The 12,155-nt window shown below is 43.5% G+C and overlaps 1 protein-coding gene across 3 annotated transcripts; it reads left to right on the forward strand.

The window, feature by feature from the left end:
* The first annotated feature begins 219 nt into the window (after positions 1-219).
* Positions 220-12,155, forward strand: LOC310837161 (cytochrome P450 2C19-like). Of its 3 annotated transcripts, none has more exons than XM_083757308.1 (10): positions 220-333; positions 4,258-4,373; positions 5,883-6,045; positions 7,159-7,308; positions 7,956-8,116; positions 9,212-9,388; positions 9,639-9,780; positions 10,715-10,902; positions 11,362-11,503; positions 11,845-12,155. In XM_083757308.1, exons 1-10 carry the CDS (start codon positions 303-305, stop codon positions 12,024-12,026), a joined length of 1,452 nt encoding a protein of 483 aa, XP_083613434.1. In that variant the 5' UTR covers positions 220-302; the 3' UTR covers positions 12,027-12,155. The 3 variants fall into 3 exon arrangements, with proteins under 3 accessions (XP_083613434.1, XP_083613432.1, XP_083613433.1); XM_083757306.1 differs by lacking the exon at positions 220-333 and adding an exon at positions 1,432-1,555; XM_083757307.1 differs by lacking the exon at positions 220-333 and having other exon boundaries at positions 4,165-4,373.

Raw genomic sequence — 12,155 nt, forward strand, 5'->3', positions numbered from 1 at the left:
TTGCTGACCTGTTCTTGCAGTAAGTGGGAAGTTCAAGAGCAAGGAATGTCCAGAGGAATGAGCTATAAAAAGGCTTGAGATAAGATGTGTCTTGGGAAGGGAGCTGATCCCAGTGGCACAGTTAAATTCTTGTTATGTTGTACTCGGAACAATTGGGTTGACTCCACTGACTGTGTTGTGTGTTTCTGCAGGAAAAAGGTAATAGTGCATCCAATTTCACCATTGAAAACTTGGCCATAAGCACAGTTGACTTGTTTGGGGCTGGAACAGAGGCCACCAGCACCACACTGCAATACGGGTTCATGATCCTCCTCAAATACCCAGAGATACAAGGTAAAACAGATGCATTATTAGTACTTATTATTCTAGTTCTTTTCCAGATTTATGTGTCATAGGTCCAAGAGGTGGTTGTTCTGCCACTTTCCCCAGGAAAACCCACTGTTGGTTGCTGAATGTTAATCATCGCTGACTGACATCAGGAGTAAACAGAAGGCTTTCCTGAAGACAACGGTGGGGGTGGGGGCGTGGACAAAATGCTCAGACCCATGCCTAGTAATCACAGACCTGTGCCTAGAAATCCCAGCAAAAACAGAAGTGTGGATGAGCTCTTATAGCTGACCATATTGCAAACCCTAGGATTTATATGCAAACAGTAACAATTTGAATTTGGCTCAGTAGTGTACTGGCAGCCAGTGCAGATCCTATAGACCAGGCATGTCCAAAGCCCATTTTGGGGACCTAATCCGGCCTGCTGATTGGTTTAATCGGGCACCAGGGGCAGTTTATTTCCTGGGGTAAAATCCTAAAAAAAGGTCCATGACTTTGGTTGGCCCTTTGGTCAGCCAATCAGGCCCTCTTTGAAAAACCACAAGGGCCAGGGGCACAACCACAAGGGCCAGGGGCCAAAGGGCCCTCAGGTAGGATCAGAATGACTGCAGGACAGTGTCTCCAATAGGAATCTCTCTAAGCTGGTCCATCACTTGCTCCTATAACATCCCTAAAGCTTTTGTCCCGCTGGGCTCCTTTGGGATAGAAATTAAATTAATATATAAATAATTGCAGTTATTATGTTTCCTGTTTACAGATGGATTGTTGAAGGTGAGCTACAATAAGTTATCTGTGGTGACGAGTTAGTAGAAAGTTGGCATCAGAAAACAATTGAAAGCTCCAAAATGTGCAGGGGCTGGCAACCACTCCCACTGAGTTTCAGTTTCTTCTAAGTTATTGGCCGATCACGAAATCCTTGCATGGCAGATCGTGGGGCAATGCATTATAGAAATTGGTATAGAAATTGTTTAAAAAGTGAAATATTTAGGAATTTGGTTAACTTCTAAAAATATTGATCTATTTCAAAATTATACGCCAATGTGGAATAGTGTCAAAAGAGATCTAGAGATATGGGGGAGGTTGAAGTTATCATTTTGCGGTAGGATTTCAGCGATAAAGATGAATGTGCTACCAAAGATGTTATTTTTGTTTCAGACAATTCCTGAAATTAAAGGAGCTGCAGTATTGAAAGATTGGCAAAAGACAATTTCAAGATATAACTGGAAGGGTAAGAAGCCGAGAATTCAATTTAAGTTATTAACAGATGCTAAAGAAAGAGGAGGGTTCGCCCTGCCATTGTATTATGTATTATGAAACTGTATTATGAAGCAGCATGCCTCTGTTGGTTGAAGAAATGGATGAAACTAGAAAATACGGAATTGCTGGACTTGGAAGGTTATGACAATAGATTTGGTTGTCACGCATATTTATGGTATAATAAGACGAAAGTCCATAAAGGATTTGGAAACCATATTTTTGGAAGATCTCTAATAGAGGTTTGGGATAGGTATAAAAACCCATTGAAACAAAAAAACACTGCATTGGCTATCTCCATTAGAAGCGATGAATGTGAAAAAGGTCATTATGAGTGGGAAATGGATAACATGGAAAACTAATAAGTAAGGAAGATGGTAAATGGAAAATGAAACCATATGGAGAAATTAAAGATTATGTTTATGATTGGTTACATTATTACCAGGTCAATGAAAGGTTTAGGCAAGATTTTAAAGAAAGAGGATTTGACGAAAACGAATCGAAATTTGAACAAGAAATGTTAAATAATGATTTTAAAATTTTGTCCAAAATGTATAAATTGCTGCTGGAATGGCATTTGAAAGATGAGGAGGTTAAGTCAGTTATGATTCATTGGGCTAAACATTTTGGATATAACATACAACTAAGAGACTGGGTGAAATTATGGAAAGGAGGACCAAAGCATGCCAGGAACTTCTGTCTTCCACTGCCTCCCACAGTTTAGTCAAACTCATGCTGGTAGCTTCGAGAACACTATCCCACCATCTTGTCCTCTGTTTTCCCCTTCTCCTTGTGCCCTCCATCTTTCCCAACATCAGGGTCTTTTCCAGGGAGGCTTCTCTTCTCATGAGGTGGCCAATGTATTGGAGCCTCAGCTTCACGATCTGTCCTTCCAGTGAGAACTCAGGGCTGATTTCCTTAAGAATGGATCGGTTTGATCTTCTTGCAGTCCATTGGACTCTCAAGAGTCTCCTCCACCACCATAATTCAAAAGCATCAATTCTTCGGCGATCAGCCTTCTTTATGGTCCAGCTCTCACTTCCATACATCACTACTGGGAAAACCATAGCTTTAACTATACGGACCTTTGTTGGCAAGGTGATGTCTCTGCTTTTTAAGATGCTGTCTAGGTTTGTCATTGCTTTTCTCCCAAGAAGCAGGCGTCTTTTAATTTCGTGGCTGCTGTCAGGCAGTGAGAGATTTTACTTTCTTGGGCTCCATGATCACTGCAGCTGGCATACATACCTTTGATTTTTAAAATTAAAATTAACACAAGTTTTCTCTACCCTTCTGACACAATTTGTCACATTTGTGGGCATCTAAGGTGCAAGAAACTTCCAACCAAGCACTCAGAGTGTAGAAGCTGCTCTCCTGCAGGAACCTTAAAAGCAGAACCATTTGCCACAAGGCTACATTACAATGTTTAATAAGTTGGAGTTCTTGTTATTAAATATACTAGCTAATGAAGGTGAATACATCGAAACAGGGTCCTGTAAGAATTTAAATGTATTTTCATGTAATATTTGATACTAACAGCTGATGAAGGTGAATACATCGAAAGAGGGCCCTGTCCTGGTCTCCAATCCATAACTGACTTCTGCTTAACGATTGAAACTGAGTCTCCATCTGCAAGCTGATAAATTATGAGGATCAATATTATTGTCGAGTGAAAAGGAGAAAATCTTTGTAACGAATTATTGTTTTATACGTATCTCTTTGAGTTTGAGTTTGTAATCTCTGTTAGAGTTTGTAATCTCTATTTGAGTTTGTAATCTTTATTAGAAGACATACTTTTGAATGGATTGGTTTTGGTTTCTGTCAGGGAACTGCCATCGGAGAGTCAGGTGGTGGAAGGGCTCAAGGAGGCTAGGAGACCTTCGGATGCGGAGGAAGGAACCAGTAGGGGGAGAGGGAGAGTTCCTGCAGAAACTCAATCGGAGGAATGGCTCCAAGATGTTTCCAGTGAGAACAGCGGAGAGGGCTCAGGACCTCCGCTCGGGACGCCCACTCCGCGGAGGGAACTGTCACGCAGAGAATCCAGAAGAAGAGTTTCCGTCAAGGAACTCTTATGTTGGCGTAAATTCCGGAAACGCCCACTGACGGATTCTGCCAGCGATTGAGGTAGCCATGCACCCATGGCTCCTCGGACTGGGAAAGTTTAGGAACTGATGGTAAAGCTTGGAGGACTTAAACGCTTACGCACGAGCAGCCCCCTTTTCCCATTACAGTTTCTATTGACTATTGAATTGTGAGTAGGGACCACCCCCACTATTAAAATTTATATTGATCTGAATTCTTGGTTTGCTGCTTTCTTGGCACATTACAATGTTTGGCAGAAAAAACTGAACCCCTGGTTGTCTTACATCACAGACCGTGTGTACAGTAATGCCGTTATCATTGCCTTAATAATCGATGAAGAAAAAGAAGTTCAGAGAAGTTCATTTCTTCATTATACAACCTGATCTACTTAATGGCTAATCTCATTTACTCAGAGAAACCTAGAATTCCTATTGGTGAAAATCCATGTATATGTGACCTCCTCAGAGTATATAAAATTGGAAAGCAAATTAATTCATCTAGAGTCATTTCAGTCACTGTTAGCTGGTGCCATGGAGCCTCTAGGGACAGTGACCATTTTGATGATCATATGTATCTCTTGTCTTGCTTTCCTTGCAGTCAGGAGCAGGACACCAGAGAATGCAAAGCAGCTGCCACCTGGCCCACCTCCACTGCCCATCGTAGGGAACGCTCTGCAACTGAAGACCAACAACCTGGCCCAGGTTCTTCAGGAGGTAAGCCAAAGATGAGCATCTTCCTCAACAGCTGTCTGTTGATGACCGTTACCTGTTTGCAAGCCTCTTTCCATCTGACTCTTTTGGAAGGGGACAATCCATTGTCAGTTTGTTTATTTATAGAAGGTACCATCTGGGTGCAGGGCACATTTGCAGAGTATAAGGCAACAGACTCTGCACTTTGACAGAGGAGAGGCAAAAGAGGGAGGGGAGGCGTCCAGACCAGAGGAAACGAGTAGCAGAATCGCTGTGATTTCCGTGGCACGGACCTGCGCTTGGCTACATCAGCAGGGATGGGGAGCAGGGACTTGTCCTAAAGGCTCCACAGAAAAGAGGTGGACTTTGAGCAGGTCCCACAACTCCACAAAGGGGGGTGTTTTATTGTCATTTTATTGTTTTATGCTTAAAATAAAGCCATAAAGCCCCCTTCTGAGTAACGAACTTTAAAAAGCAATAGTGCAATTTTCATACTATTTTAGAGACAGGGGGAGAGGGTGGGTGCAATTCTCCCTCCACACATGGATGGTTTGGGCATTTTTGCCCTCTGAACATTTTTAGCCTCTGCTGGACAGTGGGGAGTTCATAGTCTTCTTGTATTTCGAAAAGCTGCTCCTTTATTTTCCCCAGAATGTGCTTGGTTGGAAGGGACATAACAGAGCAGTATAATCATCTTCACGGTATAGAGAAAGTGGACGGGAAAACACTTTTACCCCCCTCTCATAATGCCATACCCTCCAACATTTCTCCAATGAAAGTAGGGACATCCCATTCCATAACGATAATTTTACTATAGCCCACAAACCTTACTGGGTTGCCCCAGACACTCTGGAGAGCTTCCAACATATATAAAAGCATAATGAAATCATTAGAAATTAAACAAAAAAACACACTTCCCTATTCAGGATTGCCTTCAGAGAGGGTCGGATAACTCTATACCCTCCAACATTTCTACAATGAAAATAGGGACAGCCTAAGGACATTCTGTGATCAAACTGGCATGGCTTCTCTAAATCAGTTATGTCCCTGGAAAATAGGGACACTTGAAGGGTATGTAATGCTAAAACTTGGAGTCTCCAATTAAAGCTTAGTGTTGAAAGATTTACAACACACGCAAGATAGTAGTTCTTCATACAGTGCATATTGAAACTGTGGAATTCACTGTGGAATTTTGTTAGGACAAAATTCATTGAAGATAAAGCTACCCTAGCTGCTAGTAATGATGCTGAACCTCCACCAGTTCCAGGGACCTGCAGGAGGGGAGCGTGCTATTGCACTCAAGCCTTGTTTTTGAGCTTCCCAGAAGAACTGTGTTGGCCACTGTGATAACAGTCGTGGACTAGTTGGCCTTCGGCTGATCTAGCTGCAGAACTCTTCTGTATGTTATTAAGAGTCATGTGGTTCAGATGCCCATAGTGAGTCTGGGGGCAGCGGGGCTCTCCATCAGCTATATGACTCTCTCCTAACCCGCAAACCCACCTAAATGTGTGTCTTTCTCTATCGTTTTTCCAGTTTGGTGAGAAGTATGGCTCTGTGTTCACAATGTATTTTGGAACAGAACGGGTTGTGGTGCTGCATGGCTATGATGCAGTGAAAGAAGCACTGATCGACCGTGGAGATGAATTTGCTGCAAGGGGACGCCTGCCATTAGCTGATGATGTCAACAAGGGATTAGGTATTTTATGCTGGTTGACCAGTGGAGGGGGGACACACAGGAAAATCCCTCTATTCATGAAAATAAAGCAAAAAAGTTTGCAAAGACAAATCATTGCATCTTGAGATAAACTTTCCTAATTAATGTTCCCACTGGACAGTAGCAATAGATAATTAGCAGACTTTTAATGGCATAGCTATATATTGGGTATTGCCATTTAAGAGAGAAATGAGCCATCTCATAAAAGTACTTAAGCAATATCTAGGGCAGTAGCGGAGAAAGGTGGGTGTGGTGGGTGCTGGCCGCCCTGGGATGTGCGTTGCCGCTGACACCCCCGGGACACTCCCCGCCGCCGTGCGCCGCCTTACACCCAAGGGTGCTTACCCCTGCCCACGCAGGCTGCTCCAGGTGCTGGAGCAGCTAGCTCCGCCTCTGGTTTAGAGCAAGCACCTAAAATTAAAACAGGATTGAATGAGTCTCTAGCCTTTAAAAATAATGGTCTGGGGGTAATTCTGGTGTGGGCAGTAAGTGTGAGAGTTATGTGAGCAGACGTCCCTGGCCAGGATCTTGTGAATCAATAAGCTCTCCACACCAAGAAAGAGTTTCAAAGTTACTGCAAACTATCTATAAATTTGTTACCAAGAAAATAAATAAATACAAATCAACACATTGCACTTAAACAACTAGCAATGTAGTCCAGTTTTCTTTAAGTTCTTTATGGTTAATATAGTCCAAGAACTATTGCTTCTTCATTATACTGGCAGCTTCAGAGAGAGACCCAGGCTCCAAGAGATGAATTATCAGTTAACATAAATATCGAAACATTGAAACCTCTTTTTAAGCTTTAGCTGCAAAAATGGACATTCTGCAACTGTAAACCTCCACTACGTTTCATACACAACACACACACAAACATAGCATTTTATGCACATTAAACACATATATTTTACATTAAGGGCATGTATCAGAAGACTGACCAGCTACTGATTATGGAATAAGGAGGCACCAAAGTACCAAGTCTCCAGGTGGTCTGGAGCCAAGAATAAGAGCCTCCTGCTCTTCCAACCTGCTTCTTCTGCTCTCTCTTTCAGTCCATTCATCTCCTTTATGCCCATTTCCTCTGTTGCTTTCCAGGAATTATATTCAGCAATGGGGAGGTGTGGAAGCAGCTCCGACATTTTGCCCTTACCACCCTGCGCAACTTTGGCATGGGAAAGAAAAATATTGAGGAGAGGATCCAGGAGGAAGCACAGTTCCTGCTAGAAAAGTTCCAGGACACGCAGGGTGGGTAGCCACTGCCCTTCATCGACATAGGCTTATCAAGCAGACCCCCTTAAACATCACAACAGATTCTGGGGTACATTACAACAGATTATGAACCACCACCTGGTCCTAGGTCACTGAGGGCTTATTACACACTAGTAATGCACTGAACTTACCTTGTTAATGTACTGGCAAACAATGCATAGCTTTCAGCAGGAGTGTAATATGCTGACACAGACCAGTTCCATCTAAAGTCCGGCCGCTGCTTCTCTATAAACTGCAAGAATGCTCCGCAGATATTGTTGAATTCCAGCTGTTTTCAGCCCCAACAGTCAACAGTGGTCCAGAAGTTAGAGTCTAGCAGCATCTGAAGTGCTTTAGATTCCCTAGTTTTAGTCTAGACTTCACCAAGGCCTGCACCACTGTGGTCACTCTTTCCTATCTAAGGATATATTGGCTGAAGCTGGAAGAAAGCACCTTGGAAATTCCTTGGAAGAAACCACTCATAGCCACTGAAGATGCCCATGCCTCCAGAACTGTTGTGAGAAAGGCAGCTCCCTGTCTGAACACTGAGGCCAGGAGCCAGGAAATGACAGCTCAGAAATTCCAGACTAGATTATTGCCTAAAACCTGTAATGGGTATAATTATTTTTTTCTTGTTCTTCCAGAGAAGCCCTTGGATCCAACCTTCTCACTCAGTTGCGCCATCTCCAATGTCATTTGTGCAATTATCTTTGGGAAACGATACGATTATAATGACAAGAAATTGTTATCCATGCTAAGCTTAATAAGCGAAAACTTTCAGGTTTTTAGCTCTCCTTGGGGACAGGTAGGTGCCATCTGGTTAAATGCATTCTTTTCCACAAAGTCTAAAGTTTACTTGCATGTGGAATATTTATTTTATGTAGATACTGCCTCTAGCTGTAGCCATTTTCCTGCTGTTTAAATGTCTTTCTTCCAGGCTTCTCATAGCCCATACTGCCTCTGCCTCTTAATATTTCTGTTAATGTCCTAGTTGCAGGCTTGCCATGGGTAACTGGTTAGCCACTGTGACAGCACGATGGGCCACTGGCCTGATTCAGTAGGCTCTTCTTATGTTCTTGTTTTTAATTTGGAGAGCCAATACCAATACCTGGGTCTAGTAACCAAGGTTTGACTTAACTCAACAGCAGCCCAGTGGAATAGGAAGTAAAGCTTAACGAGTAAAACCCACAGGCTCAATAGTGTAATTGGAACTAATTACTTGAGATGTATACACACTGCCATTGCCTCTGTATCCAGTGTGCTTCCACTAATGGCTTGAGAAGGTGTGAATACATTATGTTAGTCACAATCCATATCTATCCTGCCATTTCTTATGAAATGTTGCGCCTTGCTGAATTTTAAGCCAGGGATGTGTACACGGACTGGTTTCAGTAGGAGAAACAGATGGGACTAGATTTAGAGATATATATGTAATCCCATAGCTCCGTTTTAGAGCATTTGGCTTGTTTATATAGGGTCCCAGTCAATCCCTAGTAGCATCCCTGGTTAGGGATGGGACTTCTGAATGAAACTCAGCAGAGCTGCTGCATAGACAGTACTGACCTTGAAAGAACAATGGTCTCATTCAGTATATACCTTTTAACATGTGGAGTTTGGGGGAGGGGGTAACTGGGTTGTTGTTTTTATTTTGATTGTGAATTTTGCAGTTTTATATTTTGATTTTAGTCTACGAACCGAAGATATAAAATAATAATATAAGACAGCTGATGGGGAACATCTATAAAGATTTGGGAGGCATTGGTATTGAAAATGCTGGTGTGTGGACCACAGAGTTGAAATGCACACAAGGCAACAGTGGCCAACATTATACTGAAGCCCGAGTGTGGACAAACCCTGACTGAGGTTGGTGTCAATGGGTCTCTTGTGGTGTTTCTTCTAGCTCTACAACATCTTTCCTTCTTTGATGAAATGCATCCCTGGGCCCCACCGCAACGTGCTGAAAAACAACTTGGCACTCAGACAGTTTGTTTTGGAGGAGGTTGAAGAGCACAAGCCCACTCTGGACCCCAGCTCACCTCGGGATTTTATCGACTGCTTCCTTATGAAAATGGATCAGGTAATCATGAAAACTCACAGAACTCTCCAAGTGGGTTCTCCTGCCACTCCTGAAGCTTCCTAGCCAGCAGACTTCCATCCAGCTTCTTGTGGGGAATGGCAAGGAAAAAGATTCCTGCCCACACCCCATTGGAGTAGATTCATTTCCCATTGCTGACTTGTTCTTGCAGTAAGTGGGAAGTTAAATTCTTGTTATGTTGTATTCAGAACAATTGAGTTGACTCCACTGACTGTGTTGTGTGTTTCTGCAGGAAAAAGGTAATAGTGCATCCCATTTCACCATTGAAAACTTGGCCATAAGCACAGTTGACTTGTTTGGGGCTGGAACAGAGAACACCAGCACCACACTGCGATACGGGTTCATGATCCTCCTCAAATACCCAGAGATACAAGGTAAAACAGATGCATTATTAGTACTTATTATTCTTGTTCTTTCCCAGATTCATGTGTCACAGGTCCAAGAGATGGTTGTTCTGCCACTTTCCCCAGGAAAACCCACTGTTGGTTGCTGAATGTTAATCATCGCTGACTGACATCAGCAGTAGACAAAAGGCTTTCCTGAAGACAACGGTGGGGGTGGGGGCGTGGACAAAATGCTCAGATCCATGCCTAGTAACCACAGACCTGTGCCTAGAAATCCCAGCAAAAACAGAAGTGTGGATGAGCTCTTATAGCTGAACATATTGCAAACCCTAGGATTTATATGCAAACAGTAACAACTTGAATTTGGCTCAGTAGTGTACTGGCAGTCAGTGCAGATCCTTTAGGTCAAGCATGTCCAAAGTCCATTTTGGGGACCTAATCGGGCCTGCTGGTCGGTTTAAGCAGCAGGTTATTTTCTGGGGGTAAAATACTAAAAAAAAAGGTCAACAACTTTGGTTTACTTCATCCTTTCTGGCCCTCTTTGAAAAAAGTTTGGACACCACTGCTTTAGACAAAGGCACAACCGCAAGGGCCAGGGGCCAAAGGGCCCTCAGGTAGGATCAGAATCACTGCATGACAGTGCCTTCAATAGGAATCTCTCTAAGCTGGACCATCACTTGCTCCTATAACATTCCATAAGCTTTTGTCCCGTTGGGCTCCTTTTGGATAGAAATTAAATTAATATATAAATAATTGCAGTTATACTATGTTTCCCTGTTTACAGATGGATTGCTGAAGGTAAGCTACAACAAATTGCATGTGGTGAAGAGTTAGTAGAAAGTTGGCATCAGAAAACAATTGAAAGCTCCAAACTGTGCAGAGCCTTGCAACCATTCCCACTGAGTTTCAATTTCTTCTGTAATGTTTCCTGCACTGGCGTTAAACCTCATTCTTCCCATTGCAGAGAAAGTGCATGAAGAAATTGACCGAGTTATTGGCCGATCAAGAAGTCCTTGCATAGCAGATCGTGGGGAAATGCCTTACACTGATGCTGTCATCCATGAGATCCAGAGGTTCATCTCCATTGCCCCACTGAGCGGCCCTCATGCAGTACTCAAAGATACACCGTTCAGACAATATGTCATTCCAAAGGTCAGCTCTTTTCAAGGCTCTAAGTAGTAATAGTAGGCTGCTAGCCATGATGGCTATATTCTACCTCCATGGTGAGATGCAGCATGCTTCTGAATACCAGTGGGTGGAAACCACAGGAATTGAGAGTGCTGTCTTGTTTAGATTATGTTGAAGGGCTTCCCATGGGCGTTTGGTTGGACACCATGAAAACAGGATGCTGGACCAGATGGGGCCACTAGACTGATCCAGCAGAGCTTTTCTTCTCTTCTTATGTACAAGCAAGGGAAGTAGTTTACCCCAATTCCTAAAGTGTAGCTGGGCATCTTGAAGCCTGGACTTCATTTGAAACACCCTATTGCCTTCTGAAGCTGCTCCATTCTTCTTCTGTATCAACAAAGTACCTTCCTTCCTGTTAGTGCCTTCCCACACCATTAGTTGGGTGTCATGGCCATCCAGCCCATTTCTTTGCACTCTCTGCAGGGCACTACCATATATCCAAGTCTGACATCTGTGCTACATGACAGCAAAGAATTTCCAAACCCCAAAGAATTTGACCCAGGACATTTCTTGCACAAAGATGGCACCTTCAGGAAGAGCGACTATTTCATGCCTTTCTCAGCAGGTAAGAGCTCTGCTTCCTCAGCAGACTGCAGTCTTAGCCAGCTCAGGTCTTCCCCGTCTCCCTAATCGGCTGGTGTCGGGGCAATGAGGGGGAACCTCCTTCCTCCTGCAGCCTAAACTGGAAGGGCTCCCAGATTGTGAGAGAGGGGCAAAGGCTTCTGGGTCCATCAGACCTCCTTGTACCTTTCCTGTGGCCAGCTGAAGCAAAAGAAATGGTGGAAAGAGTGACTCTCCCAGGAGCTGTTCTGGAGCAGCACCTTTGCTCCTTTGGCATGATTGTTATTTTCTCCGTAACAGCCAAAGTGGATGTAATGCATCTTACACTTTGGGTTTCCTTTGCAGGGAAGCGGATATGTGTGGGGGAAAGTCTGGCCCGCATGGAGATCTTCTTGTTCTTGACCACCATATTACAGAACTTCACTCTGAAGTCCATCATTGACCCCAAGGACATCGATCTCACACCGGTGTTGAGCGGCGTAACAAACTGCCCTCGGCCCTATCAGCTCTGCATTGTCCCTCGCTGAAAAGCCTGCCTCAGGAGGGCTGCACATGTGGAAAAGTTGCAGCCTGGCAAATCTTTGTTCAAAAAATCCGTAACCCAATATCTCCTCATGTGTGGAGTCTTATCTTTTTACCTGACTAGTTGTGGAACT

The sequence above is a fragment of the Podarcis gaigeae genome (assembly GCF_964106915.1).
Source record: "Podarcis gaigeae genome assembly, contig: HAP1_SCAFFOLD_156, whole genome shotgun sequence".
NCBI lineage: Eukaryota > Metazoa > Chordata > Lepidosauria > Squamata > Lacertidae > Podarcis > Podarcis gaigeae.

Coding starts and splice junctions, on each gene's coding strand:
- LOC310837161 (XM_083757306.1), top strand. CDS start 1,447: ATGAATGTGCTACCAAAGATGTTATTTTTGTTTCAGACAATTCCTGAA. Junction 6,046..7,158: donor TGATGTCAACAAGGGATTAG/GTATTTTATGCT, acceptor GTTGCTTTCCAG/GAATTATATTCAGCAATGGG. Junction 10,903..11,361: donor GACAATATGTCATTCCAAAG/GTCAGCTCTTTT, acceptor CACTCTCTGCAG/GGCACTACCATATATCCAAG.